The sequence below is a fragment of the Bos indicus x Bos taurus genome, chromosome 2 (genome assembly GCF_003369695.1).
Source record: "Bos indicus x Bos taurus breed Angus x Brahman F1 hybrid chromosome 2, Bos_hybrid_MaternalHap_v2.0, whole genome shotgun sequence".
NCBI lineage: Eukaryota > Metazoa > Chordata > Mammalia > Artiodactyla > Bovidae > Bos > Bos indicus x Bos taurus.
Genome location: NC_040077.1, coordinates 7,706,644 through 7,726,289, shown reverse-complemented (window position 1 = coordinate 7,726,289; position 19,646 = coordinate 7,706,644). Strand labels below are relative to the sequence as shown.

The 19,646-nt window shown below is 34.8% G+C and overlaps 1 protein-coding gene across 8 annotated transcripts in view; it reads left to right on the top strand.

Moving 5' to 3' along the window:
- GULP1 (GULP PTB domain containing engulfment adaptor 1) overlaps positions 1–19,646 on the top strand; it is a 336,734-nt gene that overhangs the window by 205,926 nt on the left and 111,162 nt on the right. For all 8 annotated transcript variants that reach the window (XM_027555736.1, XM_027555721.1, XM_027555703.1 and 5 more), the window contains 2 exons: positions 5,342–5,416; positions 11,441–11,502. In XM_027555736.1, coding sequence (XP_027411537.1) covers positions 5,389–5,416; positions 11,441–11,502 — 90 coding nt within the window. In that variant the 5' untranslated portion in view covers positions 5,342–5,388. The remainder of the gene's footprint in view (positions 1–5,341; positions 5,417–11,440; positions 11,503–19,646) is intronic.

The following is a 19,646-nucleotide window of genomic DNA, read 5'->3' as shown; positions in this document are numbered from 1 at the left end:
CACCAGGCACCTCTGTCTATGGAATTTTCTAGGCAAGAAAATTGGAGTGGGTTGCCATTTCCTTCTGGAGGGGATCTTCCCAAGCCAGAGATCAAACCTGTGATTCTTGTATCTCCTGCATTAGCAGACAGATTCTTTTACCAGTGTGCCACCTGGGAAGCCCATTCCTATAATGTTTGTCATATAACGTGGTCTCAAAATGTAGCTAGTGGAAGGGCAAAGGATTTTTTTTATAAGTGTTAGACATGAGTGAATATTGTTAAAAAAAAAAAAAGGAAAATAGTGATAAGCACTTATATCTCAAGTTAGGGAATTTCAGAAGACACTAACATTGCTATTTCTTAGTAAATTTTAAACGTATAGCCTCTTAAACACATGTCACATGACTTCTCCTGTGAAATGTCTGTTTGTGTACTGGTTTGTTTTCTTGTCTACGCTTAGTACTGATCCACAAAAGCAAAGAGCCCTTTGCAAATTACTGTCCTAAAATACAGTGAGGAAGGATATCAGAAGATGTCTTAGAATTGGGAGATTTAAGCAGAGAACATTTACAGTAGACACTAATTAGATCCAGAAGAGTGTCAGAAATGAACCGAGTTCTCCCAGGAGGAGTTTTGAAATTTCGTTTATATGGCAAGCAATGAAGTTCCAATTGTTAGCAGCTACTTTAGAGTATTTAGCAATGTGGAGGAGTTAATGCAGGATCTAAAATTGTCTGGCATTGTTTCTGGATTACCATCTTGAATTATATATTCAAAAAGCACACAAAAGTTTTGAGAGTAAAAAGAAATGTGTTTTATATGCATTCACAGGAAAAGAACTATTTTAACTTCACCTGGTTTTCCCTTCTGTACAGAATTAAATCTAATGATTAGTCGTCATTACTTCAGCATCATCTCTGATCTCTTAGTGAACAGGATTTTAAAGTGATATATGAGTTACATGAATGTGAACCATGTTTTAATCAATTTGAGGTTTCTTTTTTTTCTTTTAACCTTGAAAGAATTCCAGGAAAATTTGATATTAAATGTACTCATAACAATAAAAATGAAATTCAGAGCCAACTACTTTACAGCTTTTAATATTCATACCATTTAGATTTTCTTTAGTCATAACAGTGTAATTTAATTTTTAAAGCAAGAGCCTGGGCAGCAGGTTGCAAAGCAAGAAACTGCCATTCATTTAAAAATTCACTCTAAACTTCTTCTGAACTGATTTATAAATATCTGTAGGAAATTTGCCAAATTTCTGTTGGTAAATAATTTTAAAACTTGTATATGATGGATTATTCTAAAAAAATGATTGTTGGCTTCAAACTTCTTTTACAATCAGGGCTAAAAAGGTTAAATTTATAGAGTAAAATAATGCAAAGTGGATTCATAGTACTTGTCAATGTGTTTACTGATTTTTACAAAAAATTTGGGATTAAAATAATTTAATGACATCTGCCTTTAATGTTTATAATGCATTTTAAAATTTTTATTTAGAGATTTTAAACTCCCAATTGGCTTTAAATAATGTTTCTATACATTGTAAATAATTTATTAATTACAGTTTTTTTCTTGATCACGTTTACATATCCCGTTTGTATTTTGTACATAGCCAGAGTTACTTACTTGCTTACTTACTTACTTACTTACTTTCTGGATCCCTAAGAAAGATAAGAATAAAAATGTACAATATATTATTATGTTTTATAAAGAAATTAAAAATGGACCTGAAAAATCACTCTTTCAGTTCGGTTCAGTCACTCAGTTGTGTCCGACTCTTTGCAACCCTATGGACTGCAGCAAGCCAGGTTTCCCTGTCCATCACCAACTCCCAGAGTTTACCCAAACTCATATCCATTGAGTTAGTGATGCCATCCAACCATCTCATCCTCTGTCGTCCCCTTCTCCTTCTGCCAGCATCAGGGTCTTTTCCAATGAGTCAGTTCTTCACCTTAGTTGGCCAAAAATTGGGAGTTTCAGCTTTAGCATCAGTCCTGCCACTGAATATTCAGGACCAATTTCCTTTAGGATTGACTGGCTTGATCTCCTTACAGTCCAAGGGACTCTCAAGAGTCTTCTCCAACATTTCGGTTCAAAAGCATCAATTCTTGAGTACTCAGCTTTCTTTATAGTCCAACTCGCACATCCATACATGACTCCTGGAAAAACCATAGCTTTGACTAGACCTTTGTCAGCAAAGTAATGTCTCTGCTTTTTAATATGCTACCTAGGTTGATAGCTTTTCTTCCAAGGAACAAGTGTCTTTTAATTTCATTGCTATCATCACCATCTGCAGTGATTTTGGAGCCCAGGAAAGTAGTCTGTCACTGTATCCATTGTTTCCCCATCTATTTGCTATGAAATGATGGTACTGGATGCCGTGATCTTAGTTTTCTGAATGTTGTTTTAAGCCAGCTTTTTCACTCTCCTCTTTCGCTTTCATCAAGAAGCTCTTTAGTTCTTTGCTTTCTGCCATAGTGTGCTGTCATCTGCATATCTGAGGTTATTGATATTTCTCCTGGCAATCTTGATTCCAGCTTGTGCTTCATATCCAGCCTGGCATTTTGCATGATGTACTCTGCATATAAGTTGAATAAGCAGGGTGACAATATACAGCCTTGACATACTCCTTTCCCAATTTGGAGCCTTTCTGTTGTTCCACATCCAGTTCTAACTGTTGCTTCTTGACCTGCATACAGATTTCTCAGGAGGCAGGTCAGGTGGTCTTTGTTCCCATCTCTTTAAGAATTGACCACAGCTTGTTGTGATCTACACTGTCAAAGGTTTTAGCATGGTCAAGAGGGCAGAAGTAGATGCTTTTCTGGAACTCTTCCTTTTTCAATGATCCAATGGATGTTGACAATTTGATCCCTGGTTCCTCTGCCTTTTCTAAATCCAGTTTGAACATCTGGAAGTTCTTGGTTCATGTACTGTTGAAGCCTGGCTTAGAGAATTTTGGGCATGACTTTCCTAGCCTGTGAGATAAGTGTAATTGGGCGGTAGTTTGAACATTCTTTGGCATTGCCTTTCTTTGGGCACACTTACCTTTCCCCATATATGATTAGGTGATCTGTTTCTTCATCCAGCTTTAGTTTTTTTCATACTTTCAAGATGTTGCTCCTCTGTCTTTTAGTTTGCAATGTTTCAGATGTGAAAGCTGCTGCAATCCTAATCTTTGTTCCTCTATACATAATGTCTTCTTTTCTGACTGCTTTTAAGATTTTCTCTTCATTCTTAGTATTGGTTTCTTCATTTTTCCAGAGAAGTTGAATCTTACATTTGGATATATTATATTTCTTTACTGAATGTTTTTATTTTTTTCTGCAAGTTTTTGATCTTCACTTATTCCTTGAGGATAGCAAACATGTCTATTAGCTTCTAGGTGAAAAGTACTTCTTGGGCAGATACAGAAATATTTGGTCTTTATTATATTACTTTGCATCTTGAATAATGTCTGGCACTGGTGTAAATAATTTCTGACTAAATATTCAGTATTAATAGTGTATATCATGAGAAGATTAGTAAAGTATGAGGTGAATAACAGAGTGATACTATTGTGTCATTATCTACAAAACAGTGCCTAATAATAATAGTTTATAATTCAGTTAACTATTTTAATTTTCCTTTAGGAGTAGTAATATAAGGACATAAACAGCAGTAATTTCACTGTAAAAATGACTTTATGATAAAGATTAATTTCTCTGTTGTGCTTTAATTGCTGTGTAGATTTATGGAGAGTGCTATGGACTGAATCCTTGTGTTCCCTCCAAATTAATAAGTCAAAGCCCTTACCCCCAAAGAAATGGTATTTGGAGATGGAGTCTTTAGGATCTAATTGGGTAGAAGGTACTCATTAAAACCTGACCATGCTGGCATGCTAAAGTATGACTCTCAAAATTCCAGCCTCTACAACTGTGAGAAATACATTTCTGCTGTTTGGGCCACCCAGTCTAAGGTATTTTGTTATGGCAACCTGACCACACCGAGAAAAAAGAAAATTGTTACTGATAACAAATAGCTAAAAATGTGGAAGTAGCTTTGGAACTAGATACTGGGGAGAAGCTTGAAGAATTGTGCCGTGCATGCTAGAAGAAACCAAGAGTACTTTGAAGGGACTGCTGAAGACAGTTCTGGTAAGAGGTCAGGAAGAAAGGGAGAGAGCTGGAGAGAGAGTCCCCATCTTCCTAGAGAGTCCATAGACAATCATGAACAGGATGTTAGTAGAAATACAAATGTTAAAGCCCATTCTTTTAAGGTCTTGGGGAAAAAAAAGAACATGTTTTTGAACAATGGTGAGAAGGTGATCATTGTTAAAAAATGGGAAAAAAAAAAAAAAACTTGACTGAATTGTATTGTGTTCTAGTGTTTTGTGGAGGGTAAAACTAGGAATCACCAAAATTGGATATTTAACTGCAGGGGATTTCTGAGCAAAATGTTAAAGGGGGAGCTTGGTTCTTTTTAAATGATTATCGTAAAATGTAAGAAAGAAAGAAATTTGTTATGCACAAATTAATCAACACTTAAAGGTTTGGAAAATTCTCAGTTGATTCATGTAGCAGAGAATAACCAGGTAATGGAGAAACTGTCCTTTGATAAGATCAGTGTCTGTGTGATTCACAGACCTAGAGTAACCTAATCAGTTACTCTAACAGAAACACTGCTGGTTTCACCTGAAGGAAATGTTGATGGAATGAAATGATGAAAATATTTTAGATTTCTTAGATCCCACAGGATAGGACCATGCATCTATTTGGCTGTGAATGCACACTGTTCTTCAAGACTAGGGGCTCATCATCCAGATGGCGATTCAGGGATCATCAAGGCTCCCTCTGTGGTTTCAGGGATGAGGAGCTGGAAATGCCCCATTGCCTTGGTTTCAAAAGATAGGCAGCAGCTGTCTGGAGTATCATGGGGCAAAGAGTTGCCCAGCATAGCATGATGGAGGGGAGGGGGCATGATATTCACTTGTCATAAGGAGATGACTTGTTTATCCACCACTGCTGTTAATGATAATCCAAAACATTACCATACTTTTTACTGACAAGTTCAGGGAAAAGTTAACCTTCTTTTTTCTTAAATTTGCAAGTAAATATAATTAATGAAAGATGTATGAAAGAAACAAACACAAGAAAATTAAGGAACTTTGGAGAAATTCCATTTGATATATTGTTCTTGTCTGCTGTGCCACTCATAATATTGAATACTTATGTTTATTCTTACCCATTGTCCTTCAGGATATTTCAGAATATTGTTTATAAACATCTAAAAAAACCTTGCAGTTAAAATAATTTGCATAAAAGGGATTGGTCAACATTCCTTTATTTAAGCTTTACTATTTTATGTTTTTGTAGGGTATAAAGTGTGATTGAACTGAACATCAATTTGGTTAATCCTCATCATGAATCGTGCTTTTAGCAGAAAGAAAGGTAAGTGTACCCATTTATAGAACCTGGGAGTCAATTCAATATTATTGTGAAAATCAAGCAGAAATGTTAAGATATCACTTTTTCCAATTATCACATCATGTGACTCCAGAATGAAGTTAGAATAGAACAGAAACCTGCAAACATTGCTAATTAACCTTCTTTGGTTATCAGCCTAATCAAAGAGTGGAGTTGTTTAATATATTTAGTCCAGAAAACATGACAATATGTTCTTTGGAAGTTTTATTCTGTGGTGTGAAATTGCGAAAAATAATGATCTGACTTAAAAAGTTAGTCCTAACTTCACTTTTCATAGCTGTAATACTAAATTTCCTGAGCTTACATAGGTTATAGTGATTTAAATTAACTTACGTGTAGGTGTGTGTTTGCATGTACACTTCACTTTTTATTGAAATTGTATTAGGATTGATGATAAGTGAATTATAGCAATGAGAACAAAATAAATTTGTTATTAATTTTAAAGTAGAAATTTAAAACAAGTATGACTATATCATAATTATCAGTACAGGAATGAAAGAAACAGCTAGTTGCATGTTATTTCTTAAAGGGCAAGGAAACATGGCATTTGACAAAATATTTCATGATATATTTATAGGAAGGAGAAGAATTTGATAGTTTTATATAGTTCAGTAGAGTTAAAAAATGTATCTTGCCATTCTAGAAGGAGTTATTTGGTGGTGGGCACTGGGCTCTTTACTGTTTAACATACTATAAATGACTTGGGAGAGAATACTTAAATAATGCTACTCAAGTTCTTAGTGGACTGAAAGTAGGAAGAGATAACAGATGTGGAAGGATTATAGGTATATGGGGGGGAAATGATGAGTTAGTTCATAATCTACACTATAAACTTAACAAGATACTGTTAATTGCCAAACATGGGTTCCGAAAATACAACACTTCTATACTTATTTCTATATTGTTATTATTTAGAAAATGCAGTTAATTGCTGTGTGAGTAAAACATAGCTAAACTTCGATGTGCAGGTAAAATATGTAGGTAAAGCATGCAGAGGTAAAAAAGTCATGATTCCAGTTCGTTTTCTAATGAATGAATAATGAACTGTCTTGAACCAGGACATAGATCATTCTGTTCTACTCCATGTCCTCAGGCAGTGTGTTCTTGCTTTAAAGGATTGACAGATTGTAACATACCTGGTTGAGAAAGGCTAGGATGACTTCAATGATGATTCCAAGTGGAAGCATGGCTGAGAACCCATGGTATGGTCTTGCAATGTTTGAAGACCTTTTAATGTTTGAATGCTGTCATTGGGTTATGGAACAAAGTTTAATAAAGATTGGTGTAAATCATAATGTCATAGATTAAATGTAGGAAAAAAATTCCAATAAAATTTTGCCAAAATATAATGGAATTATTCAAAGTATTTTCTTTTTCTTTTCTGAAATGAAACGTGTTCAAACATTTGGATATGGTTCAGACGATTAATGTATTCAGTAGAGATTAGGTAATATGAAGATCTTTCAGGCACTTTTCAACCCTAGGAAACTAAGAATTTATTATTTTACTTATTTTTCAGAATAAGGGTAAGGCAAATGACATTTATTGTACTTTGTAGCTTGCTTATGATTTAAAACATATGTCAAAAATAAATTCACATTTCTTTTTATTCCCTTTACCTAGTAAAAAAGTCTGGAAATAGTTCTCTGAAATATAGAATTATTTTTAATAAAGTAATAAAAAACCTTACATCACAACTCATCACTTTAAACATGCTATCATGTTTTTTAAAGATACTTCTAGATCTTCTCTCTTTTTTTTTTTTTTTTCTAATTTACTCTTCATCTGAAGGGAATTTGGAGTGATTTTTAGTTGAGAAATCCCAAGAGTTGGATAGTAAGATGAGTAAGCAGTGATTGTGTATTTGTCTTACTTGAAGACAGTAGGAGTACAACTATAAGGAAAATTATTGATGTAGAGAATAAAGAAGCAGAAGCACTTGTTATTTCCTGTTTAGCTTCATTTTCTTTAAATTTCTTTTGGCTTCTCTTATTTTTCAAGTCTAATGATTAAATATCCTTATCAAAAAATTATTGATCAATATTTCACTCGAATTCAGTTGGAACTCGGTGCAGAAATTCTACCTTAAGTTCACCAGTCACTTCAAATGCTTTCATTTAATAAAGTTGTTAAAGAAAACTTCTTGGAGCCTGTGCTCCAATTTCAACCAATAGCACTATCTGTTGAATTTTAATTTGAGATGCAAAACTGGAATTTTATGAGAGAATTCATACCTCTTGACCATTGGGAACTGTAATTATAGCTCTAGAAAACATATAAGTCAAGTCATCTTTCCAATAACTAGTATCAACATATATTTCACTGTACTCTAAACAAAGAAAGATCATCTTCTATCATTGAAAACTTATCTTATTTCATATATCCAGTTTACTCAGTTATTACATGCAAACTTACTAAGTCATCTTGGCTCTCAGAAACCCAAGGAAAAGAGATTGTTATCTTAAACTTAAACATAATTTTCTTTTATTTTTATTAAATCTCCCAATTAGTAATTTGTCTGGTATTCTTTGAATTGACCAGGCATTTCACTGATTCTTTTTTCAAATGCTTTAATAGTTATTAGAATGGGTTTCCCAGGTGGCGCTAGTAGTAAAGAACCAGCCTGCCAAAGCATGAGACTTAAGAGACATAGCTTCAAACCCTGGGTCAGTGGGTTTGATCCCTCAGTTGGGAAGATCCCCTGGAGGAGAGCATGGCAACCCACTCCAGAATTCTTCCCTGGAGAATTCCATGGACAGAGAAGACTGGCAGGCTACAGTCCACAGGGTTGGAATCGGACACAGTTGAAGCAACTTAGCATGCTCACAGGCAGAAGTGCTCATAGGTTCTGAAAAAATCTGAATATACTAGAATTGCATCATTTTGGACTATTTTGAAGATCTCTGTAAAAATTATCTAACCTCATAATCATAGATTACATTTTAATGAATGTTTTATATCTTCTTTCTTTCCCTATGTTAGCTCACTTTTTGAATTTTTAAAATCCTATATTCTATTTATATCAAAAATAATTTAATTTAAAAAACAAAACATAGCACATGAATAAATGTGATTAAATAATTCAACTAGTTATACTTTGTGTTCTTTAACATATGAGTTGATATATTGATGAGTAGGTATAATTGTAGTAGAAAGCACTTGAAATTTCAATAATATTCAAATATAATTCAGTGATTTTCTTTTCATGAAAAATTGTATTCAGATATATCCATTCATCCATCAGCACTTAGTTTTAAATTTAATATATTCAAAATAGGTGCTTTAACTATGTTAAACTCTTATGATATGAGAACAGTGATGTTTCTTGCATCTTTCTAGATGAGCTCTAAATCTAAATACATTTTGAACACCAGATTCATTGGTCCAGTAGTCAAAGTGGTTTGACACCTGTCAAATATTTTGAAATGCTGACGTTTACTTTTATGTGAATGCTCACTATTAAGTTTGAGATTATATTTTATAATTTCAAGAAAAAGAACACGTTCTAGAGTATCTATGTTCCTGTTTCTTCACCAATTCCCTGTATCTAATATCTTCTGTGGGTCCATAAAATGACGAGAGACCATCATCTATATTCTCTCTTCAAGGTCAGCCACATCTATCTAAGTTAGCGTATAGGTTTGTTCTGTTTTTTTTTTCTTTTGTCAAAGTATAAATTACAATGACATTAACGACTCATTTTGGAAATCCTTCAGGTTTAATAAGTGCACTACCTATACGAGAGGTATGAAATGAACACGCATTAAATCGTCTGCACTTGGTGTGTGGGTGTAGATCTTTTGTCATTGTAGCAACTGCAGCTTATCCAGTGGTAATTTAATATTGTGATTATTTCAGTCTGTCACCAGTAACAGTTGGATATACCTACCCTCTTTTTAGGTTACTGCAATAGGAGACTATAACAAAGGCAGTATCATCAGTTTTCAAATAATAGTGTCTTATAGGAAAAAGCAATTATCTCTCTGCCTCAGGATAGGAATGAACCATCATATTCAAAGTTTAGTTAGACTTTACATCCTCCTGAACTATGTTTAGTGTCTTGGAAAAAGAGACATGAAAGTAATTGTGTTAAGGGGTAAAAAAGGAAATTAGATATATTTTTAGGTTTCCTGAAGGCAAGTCTTTGGTATTTTTATTACTTTGATGTATACTATTGTGATTATTTATTTTAATATGCAAGTGCAAGACTATTTTCCACATCTAAGTATAAATTATTCTTGAATTATTCATATCACTATTCAGTACCGATGATAAAATCTATTATTAAAATGAAAATCCATACATGAAATAGAAGTTTCATACATCAGTGTCAGTATATTAATACTGCTTTTTGAAGCCTAGGATGTATTGCTTCTCAGGATATTTCACCCAAGTGCAGTTGTCACGTATCCACTTCATCAGTCAGAAATAGCCCTAAATTGCACCATGAGCATGGGATTTTATAGATCCCTCATGTTTTGTCTTCAAATTTTTTTTGAATATTGCATTGTAATCCATAAACATGTTTCATATATAATGCAGTATCCTTTAAATGGTTTAAAATCATTAAAATTCCAGAAATGTATGCCATTTTCTCTGTCTTTACATTCCCCCAGTTTGATAACATATTAATGGTATTGAACTTGCTTCTGTTACCATCCTTTTTAAATGTTCTTAATTGAATGTTAAAAATGCTTTGTTAGTAACCTGATTTTTATTTTAGTGTGTACTTATGTAATATTTTTCATGGTAAAAATATGTCTTTAATTTTATTCTATTTATAGTACTGATTCTAAATTTTTGAATTCCCATGAGGAGTAAAATACTCACAAAAATCCACTTAAGAAGACATAATATATTTGAAGATTGAGAAGTTTTACTACAGACAATTGCAGTTTGAAAAAAAAAATTTTGATTTGTGTAAACATTAACATGTTTTGCTTTTTTCCTGCTTATATGTTCCACAAAATGTTTTGGAAGATATGTGGAATATATAAATTAAATTCAAAAATTGAATGAAAAAATTATTTTGTATTATTGTTGATAATGTATAATACAAATTACTTTCAATATCTTCTATTCTTTTAGTTACTTTTATTTCTATTATTCTACTATGCTCAATCGCCCAGTTGTGTTCAACTCTTTGTAACCCATTGATAATACCCTGCCAGTCTCCTCTGTCCATGGAATTTTTCAAACAAGAATACTAGAGTGGTTGCCAGTTCCTCCTTCACGGGGATCTTCCCCCTCCAGGGATCAAACTTGTGTCTCCTGCATTGGCAAGGTGGATTCTTTACTGCTGTGCCACCTGGGAAGCTTCATTATTCTACTATATTAATTTGAATAGTGTAATAATTTCAAATTACTGCATTTAAGATTATTTATATCTGAAACACCTGAGAGTTGACACTCAGTCGATGTTTCTCTAAATCGAGACTAAAAAACTATCCTAATATTAATGTTTAAGTGAATTTAGTAGATTGATTTATTTCAGTTTTGTATAAATGTAGTTGTTAGTCTAATGTTAAAATGTCCCCTTACAAATTGTCAATTCTTGATACTAAAGAATAATAGTCATGAGTAAAGAGCAGGTTACTATTTATTGAAAAAGTAATTACCAAAAACAACCTATAATTCATGAGACTATCTATCAAGTGAAAGAAGAAAAACATAGTTATTCACATGATTGATATAATTACTCATAGCCCAACTGATTTTTAAAAATATATTCTTTAAAAAATTCAGAATTGTCTTATTATTTGAAAACTTATAAAAGAAAAAGATTTTTAACTTAAGGAGAGAATCTTATAATTACTTTGTGGTTATATTGTTCTTATATCTGACTAGCTATTCTTTCTCACTTTAGCAAAACTGTCTTAGAATTAGGAGTGCTCCCACCCATATCAGACTCTTTATAAATGCTAATGCATGAATATGACACCCTTAGAACCTATGTTTTAATTTAACACTGTGTATTCTTCATTGCAGACAAAACATGGATGCATACTCCCGAAGCTTTATCAAAACATTACATTCCCTATAATGCAAAGGTAAAATAGTTCTATGGTATTATTGAATCTTATTTTGCTATAGTATTATTGCTAGTTTATGATTGATCTTAGAAAGATTGTTTATGCTTTGATATTTCTTAGTAGATAATCCCTGAAAAATCTTTGCATAAATAAATTTGGCAGCATATAATAAGGGAAGTTGTTTTACTTCCTAAATAAGTAGTCTTTTTATAATTTCTGTTTAAGTCACAAGTGTATTTTCTTCAAATGACTTTGGCTGTTGTTAAAATAATTTGCAGTATCATGGCCTATAAGAAACAAAATAACAAACCAGTTAGTTTCCTTTAAAAGTACTTAATGTTTCATTACACAGACAAATATACAACTAGTCTGGAAATGAGCTTCCGTTTTAATGAATGCAATTATAACACAAAAAAAAGGGAGACAAACAGCGCTTAAATTATTAAGAAAACAGAGGAAAAGTGCATATTTTGTATGGATCTTTTGTTCAAGTCCTGCATTTAAATAGATAAATAGAAATAATCCATACTCCATGCCTTAAAAGATTTGATTCACTGCTGTTATTGGAAGACTGTCCAAATGAATGAATGCCATTTACAGAAGGGTCTTTAAAGAAAGATGTTATTTTATAATTAATGAACACTAAACATAGAGTAGATTTCAGAGAAGTCTGTTTAAATTTGGAAGAGACAGAAGTGAATTTTAAAGAGTTGTATTTGGGAATAAGAGAGTGGGCCAGACTTAAGCAACTTCAAAAATGGCAGGGGAGGAAATAGAAAATGGTAAAATTATTTTTATAAACAGTGAACAGTGGATTAGTGGTATATAAAGATATTAGTTATGAAGAACTATTTCAGGAAAATTTTTCTAAAAAAATTACTGAATGGAGAGCTCTACGGGAAACCTCTAAAGCACTGATCTGAGTCTGAATCAGCAGGAAGCAGCATTTAAAAGGCCATCTAGAATAAATTCTTCTAGAGGGTTGCTCAGCAGTGAGCTTTCTAGCATGCAGCAACTATATGTTTTCTGCCTGACTGTGCAGCAAAGAAAATGCTCAAAAATGCTTTCTCTGTAAAATTAACATACTGGAAATCACTGCGATGCTCATGAATTCCCCTGTAAAGTTAACATGAGGATTGATTGCCATGAATTAGCATGAAAAGTTTACTTAACAGCTTAAAAAAAAAAAAAAAAACAAGTTAATATTACCCATCTCTTCCACAGATATTCCTCATGTTAGCTATTGCTACACTGCATGAAATCCTCATAGAAAAAAAATTTAATGTAGAAAACTACTATAACTTTAAAGCCCATGCTCAATTTTTTTTTCTGTTATCAATCATAATAGAATTATATCCTTCATGTGAAAGCACCAGACATTATTCACTTTTATAAACAATTGAAGTACCTCATTTTAAAAACTAGTTTATAAAGGATTGGAAAAGTTTCACTGTAATTAGAGCTATCATTAACTCTTTGCATTGCGACAATGGCAATCCGCCTGTCTACATGGCTAAGTTGCCTGTGCTGATTCATGGGCCCATAACAATGGTAAGACATCCACACGAAGCAGAGGGGCAGCAACGTCGTCCACATGGGGGTCAGTCAAATGTGGAAGAGCAGGTTGCTTCCATTCCTTCTCATGTGGTCTCCTGAGTGAGACCATGTGGACCAAGCACCATTAAAAGTATTTGAAGAACATTATTTTTTTCTGAATTTCCTTCTCTGTGGAACTTTAAAGATTGATTATTTACTAGTTGTTTTTGAAAATGTTTTCTGTCTCTTCTTAGAGTAGATGTCACTTGCAAAGCAAATCTATGTCCATAGGAAATACTTTGGGGCAACAGAAGTAAAAAACAGAATCTATAACCAGATTGCCTTCATTTAATCTCGACTCCAACACTAACTAGCTGTGTAGTTTGGGGCAAATTATTAACTTACTATGTCTATGGTTGTTAATTGGTAAATAGGGATAAGAGTAATTTCTCAATTAGAATTGTTATAGATAGAAAGGTGTTATATGAAGTCTTAAAACAGTATCTGGAATAAAATAACTACTACTTGTAAATGGTAGCAATCATTAATTTATCTTTTTTAATGTTTCACTGGCCTTACCAAAGTGCCTGTCTCACTCTAGTTGTTCAGTAGGTGTGTATTTTATAAATTGATGCATAATAACGTATCCAAGATAATTACAAAATTGTTATATTTCATTGAGTCTCAAAATATGCCAGGCACTGTTCTGGTGTATTTTTACATGATTTATTATTAATATAATGATTATTAATGTTATCATCACTTTACAAAAGAGAAAACTAAGGATTAAAATTTAAATATTATGACTTGTCACAGGGCTTCTCAGGGGGCTCAGTTGTAAAGAATCCACCTGCTAAGGCAGGAGACACAGGTTTGATAACTGGGTCAGGAAGATCCCTTGGAGAAGGAAATGGCAACCCGGCCTGGCGGGCTACAGTCCATGTTGTCTCAAAAGGGTCAGACATGACTCAGAGACTAAATAACAACAAAAACAACAGGATTATCACAAACCTAGTAAGACAGAGCCAGGCTTTAAAAAACTGAAGTCAATATAACTTCAAAGATTTGCTTCTCTTTCTGTATGTCATCAGTCAATTCAGTCTCTCAGTCTTTGTGACCCCATGGACTGCAGCACGCCAGGCTTCCCTGTCCATCACCAACTCCCAGAGCTTGCTCAAACTCATGTCCATTAGGTGGGTGATGCCATCCAACCATCTCATCCTCTGTCATCCCCTTCTCCTCCTGCCTTCAATCTTGCCCAGCATCAGGGTCTTTTCCAGTGAGTCAGTTTTTCACATCAAGTGGGCAGAGTATTGGAGCTTCAGCTTTAGCATCAGTCCTTCCAATGAATATTCAGGATTAATACCTTTAGGATTGACTAGTTTGATCTCCTTGCTGTCTAAAGGACTCTTAAGAGTCCTCTTCAACACCATAGTTCAAAAGCATCATTCTTCCATGTTCAGCTTTCTTTATAATCCAACTCTCACATCCATACATGACTCTTGGAAAAACCATAGCTTTGACTAGACCTTTGTCAGCAAAGTAATGCCTCTGCTTTTTAATATGCTGTCTAGGTTGGTCATAGCTTTTCTTCCAAGGAGAATGCATCTTTTAATTTCCTGGTGGCTGCAATCACCATCCGCAGTGATTTTGGAGCCCAAGAAAATAAAGGCTGTCACTGTTTCCATTGTTTCCCCATCTATTTACCATGAAGTGATGGGACCAGATGCCATGATCTTAGGTTTTTCGATGTTGAGTTTTAGGCCAGCTTTTTCACTCTCCTCTTTCACTTTCATCGAGAGGCTCTTTAGTTCTTCTTCACTTTCTGCCCTAAGGACGGTGTTATCTGTATCTGAGGTTACTGATATTTCTCCCAGGAATCTTGATTCCATCTTGTGCTTCATACAGTCTGGTATTTCACATGATGTACTCTGCATATAAGTTAAATAAGCAGGGTGACAATACACAGCCTTGACGTACTCCTTCCCTGATTTGGAACCAGTCTGTTGTTCCATGTCCGGTTCTTACTGCTGTTTCTTGACCTGCATACAGATTTCTCAGGATGCAGGTAAGGTGGTCTAGTATTCCCATCTCTTTAAAAATTTTCCACAGTTTGTTGTGATCTACACAGTCAAAGTCTTTGGCATAGTCAGTGAAGCAGAAGTAGATGTATTTATGGAACTCTCTTGCTTTTTCTATGAATCAATGGATGTTGGCAATTTGATCTGTTTCCACTGCCTTTTCCAGATCCAGATTGAACATCTGGAAGCTCTCAGTTCATGTAATGTTGAAGTCTCACTTGAAGAATTTTGAGCATTAATTTTGAACATTAATTTGCTAGAGTGTGAGATGAGTGCAATTGTGAGGTAGTTTGAGTATTCTTTGGCATTGCCTTTCTTTGGGATTAGAATGTATCCATAACACTTCATTATTCATTAGTTCATTAAATGACTGGTATGTATAAGGTACTATTGCTAAAACTTGACTGAATGTTGGTGAAGTTTGAGAGCTATATTACATAGCTGATATATTCTTATAGAGCTTAATGTCATAGGGAAATATCTTTTTAAAAAACTCACATAAAAGGCAATCTTGTTCTTTCCCATTCAAGTCACACTTAATAGGATGCTATGGAGATTCATAGATTGGTAGTCATTCCTATTTTATGTAAGGAGGAGTGAGGTAGGGTTTCCAAGGATCAAAAGAAGGGTGGAATGACCATTTCAAGCTGAGACATCTGGAAGAGGATAAGCTCTGTCAAGATGGCCTAAAGCCATCAAAATGACAAGAGTTGTGCTGGACATAAAATACTAATGCTAGTAAAGTATTTTGTCAGCCAAGGTTCCATCTAAAACACAGAACTAGTAGAATGTACCACCACCACCCCCCGACACACACACACACCCCCCCCCCCCACCACACACACATATAAACACATTTATTTCAAGATATGGGTTACACAACTGGGGACGGGATTCTGGCCAGCCAGGCATCTGCAATCCGTAATGAAGACCCTAAGAAAGCACAGGCTGAAAACTGCTGGGCGGGAACTGGAGCCTACCACAGGTAGAATTTCTTTCTCCAGGAACATAGCAGGATGGTTAGGCTCTGTTAAGACCTTTAAATTGGTTCTATCAAGCCCAACCAGTTTATCCAGAGTAAGTTCCTTTACATAAAATCAATGATTATAGATGTTATTCATATCTACAAAATAAAGAAAGTGAGAGTTGCTCAGTTGTCTCTGACTCTTTGTGACCCCACAGACTTGGACTCCTTGGAGTTCTCCAGGCCAGAAGTGGAGTGGGTAGCCATTCCCTTCCCCAGGGCATCTTCCCAACCCAGGGAGTGAACCCAGGTCTCCCACATTGCAGGCAGGTTCTTTACAAGATGAGCTGCCAGAGAAGCCTGATCTACAAAATAACTTGATGGCAACTCCTAGACTAGTATTTTATTGAATAACTGGATAGTATAACCTGGTGAAGTTAATGCATAACCCTGACCATCAGAAGTACTAATGATGGACAAGGCCTTACAGATGAGTTGAGAAGGCTTTCAATAGCAGGAGAAGCAGTTTGTATAGTGAACTAATCAAATAGGAGTTTAGGAATATAAATCTACGGGGATCTGAAAGTTTATTTGGATCGAGAGAGAAAGGATGACATTAACTTCTTACAAAGTTATTTTAATGGTACAAGGAAATATTTCCAATTTTATATAGAGTAGTAGATAAGCATATAGTGGAAAATAAAGATGTGCTAAATATTCCTGGGAGAGAATTGATGCAACCAAGGAATAATTTGTTTATGGGGAAGAAAAAATATATATCTTCATTCTGTCTGAGAGAATGATTATATCGCTAAATGGTTCCTATCACTTCATTTTTGGCAGCCACTGGTTACAAATTAATCTGATAAATTTAGCAGAGCTGTTTAAGAATTACAATTCTTCCTGGGGAAATATGTAGTAACATTTAAATGTTTTAAGTTTGAAAGTAATAGTTTTCTACGTTTATATTATAATTCTCTTAGTTTCTTTTTTAGGAACGTATTTTAGTTCCACATTATTTCATTTTTATCTAATATTGTATATCAAATACTCATTTAATATTCATAGTATACCTATTTCAGATCATATATAGATATAAAATATAGTAGTTGGCTTCAAAAGTTTTTTTGTTTTAATGTAGCATTCATTAGTCTTCTTTTCTTTGTTTTTGTTGTTTTTATGAGCAGTGACAGCATTAATACTAATCATTGGGAATTCTACATATTTCCTATGTACCCTGTAGTTACATTTCTCAAATTGAACATTATGTTCTGTGAAAAAAAATTCGGTCATAAAATCAATGCAGTGGGTCATGTAGGTATGCAATTAAAGATGAAATAGGATAAAACAGAGAGAGAAAAAAGAAAGTTTCAGAATGCAAAGGTAAACATCAATTTACTCAGGAAAATCATGGTTCATAATCTTATTGAGAGCTTGAAAGCCACTGCCTTTAAACAGTAACCTACCTATCAGTTCAGTTCAGTTCAGTCGCTCAGTCATGTCTGACTCTTTGCGACCCCATGAATCACAGCACGCCAGGCCTCCCTGTCCATCACCAACTCCTGGAGTTCACTCAAACTCATGTCCATCGAGTTGGTGATGCCATCCAGCCATCTCATCTTCTGTCATCCCCTTCTCCTCCTGCCCCCAATCCCTCCCAGCATCAGGGTCTTTTCCAATGAGTCAACTCTTCGCGTGAGGTGGCCAAAGTATTGGAGTTTCAGCTTTAGCATCAGTCCTTCAAAAGAACACCCAGGACTGATTTCCTTTAGAATGGACTGGTTGGATCTCCTTGCAGTCCAAGGGACTCTCAAGAGTCTTCAACACCACAGTTCAAAAGCATCAATTCTTCGGCACTCAGCTTTCTTCACAGTCCAACTCTCACATCCATACATGACCACTGGGAAAACCATAGCCTTGACTAGACGGACCTTTGTTGGCAAAGTAATGTCTCTGCTTTTGAATATGCTATCTAGGTTGGTCATAACTTTCCTTCCAAGGAGTAAGCGTCTTTTAATTTCATGGCTGCAGTCACCATCTGCAGTGATTTTGGAGCCCAAAAAAATAAAGTTTGACACTGTTTCCACTGTTTCCCCATCTATTTCCCATGAAGTGATGGGACCAGATGCCATGATCTTCGTTTTCTGAATGTTGAGCTTTAAGCCACCTTTTTCACTCTCTTCTTTCACTTTCATCAAGAGCCTTTTTAGTTCCTCTTCACTTTCTGCCATAAGGGTTGTGTCATCTGCCTATCTGAGGTTGCTGATATTTCTCCCAGCAATCTTGATTCCAGCTTGTGCTTCTTCCAGTCCAGCGTTTCTCATGATGTACTCTGCATATAAGTTAAATAAGCAGGGTGACAATATACAGCCTTGACATACTCCTTTTCCCACTTGGAACCAATCTGTTGTTCCATGTCCCATTCTAACTCTTGCTTCCTGACCTGCATATAGGTTTCTCAAGAGGCAGATCAGGTGGTCTGGTATTCCCAGCTCTTTCAGAATTTTCCACAGTTTATTGGGATCCACACAGTGAAAGGCTTTGGTAGAGTCAATAAAGCAGAAATAGATGTTTTTCTGGAACTCTCTTGCTTTTTCCATGATCCAGCAGATGTTGGCAATTTGATCTCTGGTTCCTCTGCCTTTTCTAAAACCAGCTTGAACACCTGCCTATAAGTAGTACTAAAGACTTTACCAGCTTTAACTATAAATTTTGAAATAATAATGAGGAGGGGGAGTTTCTTAACAGAACAATTAATTTTTAATAGAAGAGATGCTTTTTTTAAAAGTTTAACCACATGTCCTCATTGAATATGATGTCTTAACGTGATTTCTGAAATGCACATACTAACATGGTAGGAATAATAGAAACATATGGTAAAGTGTAAATATAGATTCATTTGTGCATATGTACTTATTCATTTGAATTGAACTCCTAATTTATTCCAGATTCTGACTGAGACAATAGGAATTGATAAGTGAACCAAATAGATAAGATCCTGGCTTCCTGGGATTCACATATAATAAGCAAAATAATAAGACTTCTTTAAGAGACAGCTAATAAGGAAACAATGTGTATATTTTATTGATGCAGTGTTAGTGTTATTTATTCAGCATACTACATATTATGTAGGAAATACTTATTCATATAAATAATGTAGTATTAACACAGTATTTTATTTATTAATACAGTATGCCAGGCTGTAGTTATTACTATGTAGAAAAGTAAAGCAAAATGTTGAGGGTTGGGAGAAGTGGGAAAGAGGGTACTGTGTTACATGAAGTGGTCAGGGAAGGTCTCCGAAGAGGGCAGAAGCCTAACGGAAGTGAGGGAGTGAGGCCTGTGGCTGCATTTGCAGGTCAGCTGCCACGGGCTAGGTAGGACCATAGATTTGCTTAGCCAAGGACTAGCCAGGCCCCAGATGGTAGAACTCAGTGGATTATAGAGAAGTAACAGTAAATACATGTGGAGTAGAGCAGGAAAGTCAGAGTATGTCCTATAGTTCTTGAGGGCTCAGACCATGCTACCCACAAATATGCCACTTGATTCGTTTCAATAAAAGTTACTTAAAAAATCACAAC